At 29.8% G+C, this 13,283-nt stretch overlaps 1 protein-coding gene across 1 annotated transcript in view; it reads left to right on the forward strand.

Annotated features, from left to right (window-relative positions):
• Positions 1-8,012: 8,012 nt before the first annotated feature.
• The window catches only part of Fim (plastin-2 fimbrin), a 98,586-nt gene continuing 93,315 nt past the window's right edge, over positions 8,013-13,283 (forward strand). The window contains exon 1 of the mRNA XM_075363286.1: positions 8,013-8,233. Within this exon, the coding sequence (XP_075219401.1) occupies positions 8,141-8,233 (93 nt within the window). The 5' untranslated portion in view covers positions 8,013-8,140. The remainder of the gene's footprint in view (positions 8,234-13,283) is intronic.

Here is a 13,283-nt window from a genome sequence, read left to right on the forward strand (position 1 = left end):
CCTCCACTGAAGATCTGGACTGAATAGTTTATAATTCAGTTTGATACTTCATTCCACACAATTTTGAAGATGAGCAAAGGTTTTTACTGCAAAAACCTGAACTTCAGTATTTTTTTCATCATTGCTTTTTGTTACAATACATATTTCAGTAGTCATTATATTGAAAAGTCACTGACCAGTAATTTGCTGCTCCCATTCTGAGTAAAATGAGGTGAATGACCATCCACAATGTAGAAGAGTCTGAAACACTACTTTAGGTGGTTTTAATTAACCCACCGGGTTGGTCTAGTGGTTAATGCATCTTCCCAAATCAGCTGATTTGGAAGTCGAGAGTTACAGCGTTCAAGTCCTAGTAAAGCCAGATATTTTTGCATAGATTTGAATACTAGATCGTGGATACCGGTGTTCTTTGGTGGTTGGGTTTCAATTAACCACACATCTCAGGAATGGTCGAACTGAGAATGTACAAGACTAACACTTCATTTACACTCATACATATCATCCTCATTCATCCTCTGAAGAATTATCTAAACGGTAGTTACCGGAGGCTAAACAGGAAAAAGAAAAAAAGGTGGATTTAATTGTGTTATTTTGTTTTTCCCCTTTAAGTTTATTGTCACTTTCTCACTGCCTATTCCTTTTTCTTACCTTGATACCTTCTTCCTTACATATTCTTTCCATTATAGCTAGATGTCCACTGGATCTGTGCTAAAGAAATGAAATCCTACAGAACTGCATTGTATTTGCTATTTGTGTTATCTGGTAGTGGCCATACCTGTGAACCTAACCAGCAACTCAGTTTCGTATCTTCTGGTAGTACAAAAAGCCCAATCTCTGGCTGAGATGCTTATTGAATAAATCTGGGTTTTCTAATCTTTTCTAATATAATACATATAAAGTTAAACTAGTTATCCACAATCAACTTTTATTTTTCTTGTTCTTCCAGCAATTATTTAAAAAGTAAATGATATTTACTTCCTAAATATCATTTTTTAATTTTAGTATTTATCCAAAAAGTATAAGTATAATTTACTTTCATTCTATTAAGAGCCATTATTAAGGAATAAAATTTTACTTAAAAATATCATTAATTAATAGTTAGTAAAAAGGAAGGAGTAAAATTTTATTTAAAAAATATCATTAACTAATGAAAATAAACAATTATTAATGAAAAATAATACCTAATTATTAATAAAATATTATTATATTTTTGTATTAATAATTGTGACATATTCTAAAACAAGGCTTCAGACAAAGTTCTGGTAAGCCTGGGCAGTTATGGTGTGCAAATAAGATAACGCCTTTTTTTAAAAAATTTTTTATGCACTTTCTGCAATTTTTCTTTCTTCCTTACCCATTTTTATATTGTCATATGTATTTTATGCTGTTTGAACAGCAAATAACTCTTGTTTATAATAAAATGGAAAAAAATCAACAACTAATTTTGCATACCAATGAAGCATTTTCTTTTCACAGGATTATTATGTTAGCAGCTGGTTACTTTTATCTATCGCCAATATGTTATTGTTATAGTGTATTACAGCTGCCAGCTATTTTACTGTTTTCCATTTGAAATTTACTTCTTGTAGGGTACTGTCAAACTCCAGTGTTATCATTATAGTGTCTCTTTTGTTGTTCCATTTTAAGACACAGACACCTTCATCAGTAAACTGCTGAACAACTTAACCTCTTTGTGTCCTTTTATTTTTAATATCTAAAGAATATTCTTTATGGATTTACAATGTTCTGGTGACATATAAGTTCACCAGCAGACATTTTAGTGAGACATACACTTGTTTAAGTTGTCTAAGAAGGTAGAATGGCCAATACCTATGCAATCTGTTATGAGTTTTTTTGACAACTTTACTGACACTCTTTCCCCCCACCCCAGTACCACAATCTTTAGACCAACAACACACAAGGCACCAAAAACAAACCATCTGGCTGAGTTTGCATGTAAATTTTTATTCAGTACTTTTTTTTTGCTGATGATTTGGTGGAAATATTTTCCCTTGCCAAGTAACAGTAATTTATTGATAATCAATTATATTCTTGGGTCTTTTTTTTTTTTTGTTTGTTTGATGATGTTGCCACATAAGCTTAAAGCTTGTGTGGGATATGGAAATGGAATTTTGTAGTGTATGAAAAATGCCATGCCTGATTGGGATTCAAACCTGGAACCTCCGGATGAAAGGCCCAAGATGCTATCACTCATGCCATGGGTAGAAGGAGATTTATTTTGTGTAATAAGTGAGGTAAAAGATCACTGTTAGGAGAATTCAAATTAAAACGAAGTCCTCAAAGAACTATTAGGAAACAATTTCGGGACATGGTAGATGAAAAAGAATAAAACAAGATATCACAAAAAAATGTCTGGAATAAAAAAGGTTGCTTATGAAAAAGGTCTGGCTCTGGAATGATAAACACAACACACTAACAGAACCTATTCCTTGTTTGGGCATACAATAATGGCTGTTGTAGGCAGTGAAAGTATTGCAAGATCATATGTTCGGAAAGAACACTTACGCACAATGGTGTAGTCTACAAAGTGTTAGTCTGAATTTTTATTACTTCTTTCTAAATTGGAATTTATCAGTATAGGAGTAATTTTCTATCCTTACAAGATTGTTAGTGGATAATAAAATCCTTGATTTTTGAAACAGGAGTTTCATCTTTTCTCATTTTTACTGTTTAAGCCTATGGACATGAAGTTATTTCCATAATCTCTCTGTAAATGAGGTATTTTGAGAGGGAGAACAACTTTTCATCCTATCAGCGGTTAAGGGACTAACCACTTATTAATGATGGTTAAGGGATACACTCATTCTTAGAAAAAGGAGTTCTATAAACTCTTTTAACTTTTTATATTTCCAGACTATCAACTTGACATTTTTAATTTTTTTTTTCTAAATGAGATTTTATCACAGTGGAGACAGTTTTTAAACCTTTATCACAGAGGTTGAGAAATTAATCTTTTGTTAAAATAATCAAAAATATTGTTATTTGAAAAGTTTTTGACAGTATCTTATAGTGTATTAAAATTAGAAAATCTGAGCTTGATATTAAATGTTTGATAATAAATTATTAATGTTTTTAACAGATTAGTATATAAGTAAAACTTTTTTAAATTATTTTTTAATAAGTAAATAAATATATGAGAAAATAACATTGTAGTAGAAATATTAATTTTAAATTTCATCGTTACGTTTTTAGCTCTTTACAGATGCCAGGGAAGATCAGAAACATTGCTGATTTTTTTTGTAACATTTCAGTAGATTTATGAAAAAATTTACCATTCAAAAACATCTGCTGTTGTACTTCCAGTAACAAAAATGTTAATGTTGTAGTTGTAAAATAAATTACATTAACTCTAGAACCATTACTTATTCTTCTATTCCCGTTTGTCCAACAATCTATGGACAATAAATAGTGCTTCATAAACGACCTTCACTTGATTCTAATCTTCTGTAGTACGCTTTGAACATCTTTACCTCTTCTTCCACTTTATTTTTTATCTCTTCCTCGCACTCCTCTATAATGCTTTCCATCTTTCTGTTTCTCACATTCTTTCTTAATTACTCTTCCATTATCCATCCCCATTACAAGTTCAAACCAACTTAGTCTTCCTTGCTTATTCTTTGGTTTAGGATTCCCTTTAAGTAACTTTTCTCTTTTAGTAACTTGCCTATTTACCTCACTTTTCATTTTATATTTCAATCATATTCCTTAAAAACTTAGTTTCTGAGGTTTGGACTCTTGCTCCATCTCTATTTATTATTGATCATGTTCTTGCCCTATAAGTCAATAGTGGTATTTAATGTGTCTTATATAGTATATTTTTATATATCTTTGATATATCACTGCTTCACAGTAAGCTACTTACCACCTAGAAAAAGATTAGCATTTAGATTTTCCTATCAAATTATAAATTCAGTCAATCAGTTTCTAGATATAAAAAAAATTTCTTAATTAATCTACCAGCTCTTTCTCTATCTGAATAGTGTCTCTTCCTTTGTTAACCCCTTGAATCATAACTGGTTTTCTCTTTTCTGTCTGCTTATCCTTTTCTGCTCATTTTAATCTCTATATTCTAAATATCTAGTTATTCTTTCCCAATATCACCTGTGAATTAGTATGCTTTTCCTTGTTTATTTCTCTTTCTTAATACTTCATCCATTCTCTTGTTCCATCCATTCCTCACAAATAGGAAAGGCTGAAAAAAATTTCCTTAATTGTAGACTTGACTTTACATCAAAATATTCAAATACTCCAATTTAATATGTATATTTGTCTAATATTCTTCACACTGGAATTATTCTCTCAATGAGCTTCTCTGTACATTTCCTTAAAAGTGCTCGTTCAATACTAACCTCTAAACAGTCATACACTTTTTCAGTGTCAGTAAGTGTCATCACAGATCTTTTGCATATTCCCAGCATCCTTTCCAAATTTTGTCTTAGAGCAACTGATAATTGATCTGTGTCAGATAAACCTACACTGCTTCTCTTCTGACTTCTTTTCAACACTTTATCTTATTGTCTTCTCCAGAATTCCCTCAAACATTTTGGCTACATGAGGTGTTAGTGGTTTTCCTTTATAATTTTCTTCTTGAAGTGTTACTAGCCTTCTCTTATATCAGTCATCTGAAATTTGTATTCTCTTCCAGATCAGTCTAAATACTTTGTACATTCAGTGCATTATTACTTCTTTACCTGATTTAATAATTTTGAATGAAACCTTATCACGTTCAACTACATTTCCTGCCTTTGTTTCTCTCATAGATATCTTGACTTTATTATTCCTTTTCTTTATCTTCAGAACTATCTAGGGATATTTCCTCTTCTTTAGCTTCCATTTTACATTCTACATCAACTATTAACAGAAACATTTTCACCATCTGTCTTCAGATACAAGATTTCTTATATCTTTCTTCCTCTCAAATCTTATTTTTCACTATCCTTTTTTTATTAAGTCCAGGCTTTCATTTACACATCAATATAACACTTCTTCAGTGATATCTACAACCACCTCAACTTATCCACAAACCTTTTCCAGCATTTTCTTTCTGGAAACTTTTCCTTGGCTAAGTATACTTGAAATTTAAAAACATCATTTAACCCCCTCCACTTCAGGAAATCAATTTTATTATTTACTTATCAAAATAGCTCAGAGATAGTTTTAGACCCATATTTTATATTATCTTACTGAAATTTTTATTTCATTTCATCTGAAGGTCTCCTTCTTCTTTTTCTTTCCTTTTATTCTTCCACACTGCTTTGTCACACACTTCATCAGGATGTCCTTAAAGTGCCTCCACTCTTTCTCTCTCAGTAGCAACTTTTGGAACTTACTGATTTATACTTTCTTTGTACCTTTCAATTTCTTCCAGCAATGTCAATTTCCAAACTTTCTGCCTCCCCATTTTATTTACTTAATTTCTGACTGACTCTAATTCTCTATTCTCATTTTAGCTATTACTAGTCTGTGATTATCAATAAATGTTTTTCTTTTATAGCTTTTACATAATTTATCAATAATTCTACTTTTTTCTGTAGAAAATTATCAGTTAATAATTTCATCCTTTATTACTCCATAAATACTTATTATTGATTTTCTTGAATTTTCCTGAATTATATTTGACCACATTTAATTCATTTCTTTCTTGGAATTGTAATATTGTTAATGTGGTTTCTTGTTTCTCCGTTTTTCCATATCTATAGAAGCCAATCTATTTACTCCTATCCTTTCAATTCTAACCTGAGCATTAAGGTCACTCAATTTACTTCCGGTTAATCCTTCAATCATTCTCCAATTTTTCCAAGAACTCTTCCAGTATTTCCATATTTACCTGTTGTGAAGCATATAGTTAAATTAGTTGTCTTACTTCAACTCCCATACACTATACTGTTAATAAAATTATCACTTGTTCAATCTTGTTTTATTCATTTTTTTTTTATAATTATACCCATTTCATTTCTACATTCCTTCATGTTACTAAAAAATAAACTGCATCCATTTCTTAATTCCATACTGCATTATTCTTGCTACTTTGCTATTTATTGCCAGAACATCTTTTTCTAACTTTATATCTATTTTTTTTTCCATTTTTCCTATTAATGATAAGATATCTACTGTTCCAACTCTTAGATATCTTCCTCTATTTTGCCTGTTTTCTCTTTCTTTTTTCTCTAGATTGTTGCACATTTCTCTTCATATCTGCTGATCTCCAGATAATAATGCATTGCTGGCAAGGAATGCCATGAACTAAAAATCCATACACATTGTATTGTTTCCCATATACATTTTCCATAAACTGCTATTACTATGAGGCTGCCACTTCTTACAAGGAATCTTACCTCTATTGACAGATGGAAACAAGAGAAATTAGAACATTTAGTGATCAGTACAATGCCATTAGCTCTCAAATAGCCCACTGGGCTGGTCTAGTGATTAACTCATCATCGCAAATCAGCTGATTCCAAAGTCGAGAGTTCTAAGGTTCAAATCTTAGGCAGTTATTACTTTTATATGGGTTTGAATACTAGATTGTGGATACCGGTGTTCTTTGGTGGTTGGGTTTCAATTAACCTCATCGCATGAATGGTTGACCTAAGACTGAACAAGACTATACTTCATTTACATTCATACATATCATTCTCATTCATCCTCTGAAGTAATACCTTGCAGTGGTTTTGGAGGCTAAACAGAAAAAAAACCTCAAATACTCTAAATAGCACTGAGGTTTAAAAGAATTAGAATTTGCCCAAAAGAGGCCAAATAGAGCAGACAAAAAGCAGGTACACATATAAATGAAAAAAAGTGTCACTTTATCAGTGAAAGCCTCAAAAAGATGAGAAAGTAGACTAGGGTTCTGATGTATTTGGATAACTACAAGAAATATATTAATCTGAATTTATTAGGTGGGTCATATTTCTTAGAGTAGATAGACTGCTTCTACAGTTGATGGACTCCTTCAGTTTAACTAGTCAGTAATGAATATGAATTGGATCTTGTTCATAATAAATGAACTGTGGCAAGTTTAAATCATGACTTACTAAGGAGGAAGAAAGAAATTTAAATTTTGTACACAAGAAAATAAATTTGAACTAAAAATGGCTTTTATTGGCTGTTATACTTTGTATCAGTTAGTTATTCTTGTTACCAATCTAAATAAAACTTAGTTACATTAATCTAATGTTATATTTGTGGATTAAAAACTGTTGCTATAATCATTTTTTAGTATGATGATTATGGTAATTTATTTTATTTCATAAGGTCTTTTTGTTACAAACAATAACATTTTATTTAGTCAAGTTATTTGTCTAGTTAAAAGCTATTGTCCATTTCTTTCTGTTCTGAGCATTTATGAAATTACACACCATACTCGGTGGTACAAAATTGTTTGTATATGTTTATCTGAAAGTGGTAAATAACATTGCAGTCGGGGATGAGTAAGAATTTAACACTTTTTTAATACTTAAAATAATCTCAACTAAACACTAAGAATCTTCATAAACATTCAATAGCCAGTAACTATTTACGGACATGACATTCTTCATTGCCTTTAATCTGATTGAACCAACAAAAAATGAATTAATTTTAATTTGTAGTAGTACAGATATTTTAACACAGCCAATATAATTTTTCTCAGCTTATAGTTATTTTTAATGAATGTAATGGTTTGAATCGCCAGTCATTTCATAAGTGCAGTTGAATGTGATATCACATTTAGAAATTGCGAGTGTAGTTTGTACATATATTCACACACGTTGATAACATGATTTTCCAATATTCGTACTATTATGACGTTATTATGAACTCTATCATTCAAAAAGTTTCTTTCTTTGGAGAGTACTAATACCTATTCTATTTTATGCTAATAAAAAAAAAACCCAGCACTAACTAGTTACTGAACGCTTGCTCATCAGTAGTTTACTCTATAAATGCATTATTTTACAATGACGTCACTCGTGTGGTGTGAGTGATTGGTCTCCAGGCGGACCTTGGACTATAGGAATTCATTCTAGCATAGGTTGTCGTATTGAAGGTGAGTCGAGCTCCTCGTAAAGATTCATATTTCGATTCAAACAGCGCTGGCCAGTTGTGGTCGGTCACATGATCTCACTCATTCTGGAGAAGTATGGCGTCTACGGTTAGTGGGTTTAAAGTGTTTTCAGATGTTGGAAAAATGAGTTCTGATGAAATGGCTGAACTTAAAGAACAGTTTTGTGCGGTATGTATTGCTAATATCGTTGTAATTATATTAATATATAAATATAATTTTTATTGTGTTTAGTAGTATTATGTTAAAATAAATTCTTGTACGACTGTGTTCATCATAACCTCTCACATTAATATTCGGCGCGTTTGTTTACTCATCCTGCAGAACGCAATTTCTGTCTCATTATTCTCCCATAGACTGCATTAGGCGTCTTCTTTTGTATTTATATATTTCTGTAGACACACAGGTTTGAGTATGGTGTATAGTTTTAAGTGTCTTACCTTTACCGCTATTTTGTTGCTCATCCACAGCCCGTGTAATGCTGGCAATTTTATTTTGTATAAATTTGTTTTTTATATTTATTCTAGAAGTTTGTTGTAATCCATATAATAAAAAACTAGGAATTGTATTTGTTATTAGGGTGTTTATTCTGAAGTTACGGTTGTTTATGTATACTGACGGTTCTTTGTAAGAAATTTTTAGTTTTATCTTTTAAATTTTATTTTATTTTCTAGTACAATGAGCATGCTGAGTTTAGGTGTTTTATTTTTAAATCTCACTTTAATGGTTTTATGAATTAATTTTACCCTTTTTTATTCTAAGCTTGCCGATTTATAAATGAATTTATACAAAGGAAGAACTCTACTGAATTGGCTTATTTAATTGATAGCAATATTGTTGCTGGATAATCTTTGTTTGAATTACTACAAAGTTATTATTTGCATATACTAGTGTGTGTGTATATGTATATATATATATATATTTATTTATTCTCATAGAATTCTGAAATCTTTTTTTTTGTTTTTACTTTGAAAGTTAATTAATATAATTATGTTGTGTGAAAATTTATCTAGGTATTTGTATTCGTTAATTTATCCAGATTTTTATTAATGAATAATATATTACTATTTAAATCATAGTGTTATCGGTGATACATTGAGAATAATGAAGCTGTATATGCCAATAGAAGAACAAGAGAGAACTGCATACACTAAAATTTCACTAACTCTGATTTGAGATGGATTTTGTCTTGTAATGATGCTCGTTTTTGAGGTTACTATTAGTGACAGTGATAGTTGATTCACATATTTGTTTTATACTGCACATGATGGTATAACAAAGGAAAATATAAATGATATGCATTTTGGTTTATTACAGTAATAATGAAATACTGATAATTATCAAGATATTATGTCAAATAATTATAAAGAAGTGTTAATATAAAAAAAAAAAAAATAGTATCAGCAAATAAAATTTTGTAATATGAAAATAAGTATCTTACAGATTGATAAAATTAACATTATAAACTAAGGCTTAAATTAAACATGTATTTAAAGGTAATTGCTCATTTAGCACCTGGTAATTAGTATAATATCTGATGTACAATGAAATTCATTTACTTTACTTAATTTTTTGGGTAGAGTCCTTCTTTAAAACAGTTTGTACTTCGTGGAACTACTGTTTTATTATTTTCTAGATTATGATCTAATTGTTTTAATTTATTAACATAATGCAAAGTTTCATTTAATGGAATGCAGTGATTTCTTTAATTTTCTCTGTCAAAATGTTTAATGCTTTTGAAGTTTAATGATCAACATGAATTTCTAGAATCATTTTCTTTTGTTCATTTTTGTTATCATTAAATTTATTTATCAAACTGAATTTCTGTCTGCTGACCTAACTTAGCAGGTTTATTTACAATTAATTCTACATTTCTACAAGTTCTACATTTAATCATATTTGTCATCTTCAGACATCCTGTGTCATATATGTGGCTCATTAATGAAAATTAAATTTTTTGTGTAGGCAAATCAGATTTAAGTGTTTTTTTGTCAGATTACACTGCACTATAAAACAGGTATGTTTTAATACCATAAAAATTAGAGTTGATTTTTGTATATAGTTTTTTCATTGTTGTAAAAACTTAATCTGTAATTGGCTTTATTTGTTTAACAGCTACAATATTTGAGCCCAAACAGTAATTTAACGCCAAAATTTAGAATTTTAGGGATTGTCTTAGTAGAATATTCATATTTGCTGTATGGTTAGGGATTGATCATCTAGGACATAGTTTAATTATTTAATCAACACTGAGTGCTGTTAATGTTCACAGAAATACTGCTGGTTGCTTCCAGAGGCAATTGTCTTAGGGATATCAGTATTATATTTCATGATAGGCTGTTTAAATTTGAAAGCAACATTTTAATGTTATTAATATAGGTACACAAGAAAATTTCTTGCTACACTTCAGGAATCGGTTGCTAAGACAGTCTTAAAAAAATATTAATGCACTATTTTATTGCAATGTATATTTTGTATGTAGTTAGCTCTTACCATTTATACCTTTAATAATGAAATAAGTTGTGAACTTTTGATGAATTTGCTCAGATGGAAATTTTGTTGTCTTAGAAACAAGTTATGTCACTAATAGAGGGCATTATGTGTGGATTTTGTATAGATTATGTGTATATAACATGTTGGTGTGCTCTGCCAGTGACTTGCTTAGCATGTCCTGTTGAGTTTATATCGTTTCTGTTGTTTCCATATGGGCACTTCACAGCCAACATACCGTTCTGCTTGATTGAAATTTGCATCTTTGTATCATTATGCGAGTCTGTTGTCTTAAGTTATCATTCTGTTGATAGGACACAATTTACAATATTCATAAATATTGATTAGAATCATAATATGTCTCTCAGTTTCACCGAGATGTTTCTTAAGCTGTTTACTGTTTAGCAAAAAAGTGCTTATTTACAATTTTTTTAGACTTAATTAACAAAAGCGATTATATTTAGTGGTAACTGAAAAGTATATATTTTATGGTTTTTTGAATATTCTGCTTGAAATAAGGCAAACCTATAATATATTTGTTTGGTTGAATATCGGTTTTTTTGTAAATTTTTTAAGTTATTGGCCGGTTACTTTCTAACTTATCTTAATCTTGAATAAAAACTTTTTTCTTTTATATACAAGGGTTCAGTAAGTAATAAAGAGACAAACAACTGTTTGCATTACAGGTTATTCTGTAAGTTTAATAATTTACTTATTATTTAAACATAATTTCCAGCTATTCTTGTACACTTATCCCGTTATTCTGCTAGCGTTTTTATCAGAACCAAATGATTTTTTTGTCTTGAAGTCTGAGCCAGTTTTTTTATCGGTTTTATCTTTGTTGCTGTGAAACTTGATTCTATCTTATGAATCTTTGGTGGACTCTAGCATTGATGTAATGCAGTTACCCGGTATAATAATGCTTTGGTTGCTTCAAAGATTGACTTTACGGTGTAGGGATGAGGATTATGTTGAAAAAGAAGTACTCCTGTTTTGTCTTTTTTCTGTTTTGTAGTTTAATTTTATTTTCAAGCGACCTGTATAATTAGTACTGCGCTTTCCTTCCATCGGTGAATGTTCGGTTTAATTTGGTTACTTTTTAGGTTGCGGTATTTCAGTTTTTAATCTTATTAATTGTTATTTGTGAATGTCTATCCCTCACAATACTAAGATTGCAGTAGCGACATTCCTACAGTAAAAAAAAATTACAGGAAGATGATGGTAAACTTTGTCGGTCTTGCACAGATACCTGTTTTTGGAAGTAGGGTAAAGATAATTTTAGAATGTGAAACTCGATTGTCAGTTGTAAGATACGTAATTGTAATAAGTAATTATTTTAATTTATTAAAATAGTATTGCAATAAATTGTAATAAGTAGTTGTGTTTAAGGTAACAGTTAATCGGTTCTTTAAGGACATTTTTAGTTATCTAGTATAATTTACGTTTGCGATTACGAGTATAAATTCGTATAATTTTATCGGTGTAAACTACTTTTAGAGAATTATTAAGTATTTAATAAGGTCTTGGTTTATCGATCTATTCAGGAAGAGTTAGGTTTAATGATATTTATCTAATATAGTGTTGTAAAAACCTGTGGTTAGTAATAGCATATAAATCAGCGTTTCAAATGTTATTTGTTATCTCATTAAGCATCGAATTTATGGTGTCGTGTTACTGGATCGATGATTTAACTCTGTACATAATTATGAATTTTGTTACCGGCTTAATCCGTAATTGAATCTTGATTTATATTTACTTCTTTTTTTTTGTTATATTTAAAATTTATGATGTAATAATATTTTTATTATTTTCTAGAAACTAGGCGTTTTTTAAATTTGTATTATCTTCTCTTTTTATCTGTAGATGTGAACATACCATTCTTTTTTTCTTTCTTTGTAACAACTCTAACTGCATCTTCTGTCATATCTTATAAAAAAATCAATTTTTGGTTCTTGTCTCCCCCTGATCAAAAGAAAATAGTCAAAAAATCTCAATTTTGTTTGAAAACCTTTTTGCTATATTGCGTATTTTAAACAGATCCTATTCATTAAGGTTAACGGTCAGATTGATGAAATAAATCTTGTATCTTGACAATTGCGCACGATCTAAATCTATTAATCCTAGTCAGCGTTTCTTATTGGAGAAATTGAGTGTTAACAGGGTGTAATTTTTATTTATTTATTCATTTTTTATTTAAATAATGGTAATATCTTTCTTTAAACGTTAGACCTTATTTCCTCTATTTACGATAGAATAAGATCAAATATCAGTACGTGCCGAATTATCACTGCTGTCCGTTGTACATTCAATAAATTGATGTTTTTCATTCTGTAGGACAGTCCGATAATTACGGTTTGTTTATAGATAGTACAGTTTTGACTTAAATTGTGGTGATCATGTTTTTTTTTTTTTTAATCTGTTCATCGGCCTGAAAATATATCCTTATAAGGAACTTTTTTTGGCTAGAAGAATAGTATCGTAACGAAATAATTTGCAGTCAAAGTGTTCGGTAAAATTCGGCATTTTGAAAATATATAATGGATTATAAACTGTTAAGTCAGTCTTCCTTATCCGTTATTACTAATATTTTTTTCTACAACAGATGTCATTAGGCATTGATTGTAGTTTCTGAGGTTAATTACCAATATATAACTGCTTTAACTTAATTGGGATTCGATATAGAATCGGGTGTCTATATAAATGTATAAATGTCTATGTATCGCGTTAAGTA

This window comes from Lycorma delicatula, chromosome 4 (assembly GCF_047948215.1).
Source record: "Lycorma delicatula isolate Av1 chromosome 4, ASM4794821v1, whole genome shotgun sequence".
NCBI lineage: Eukaryota > Metazoa > Arthropoda > Insecta > Hemiptera > Fulgoridae > Lycorma > Lycorma delicatula.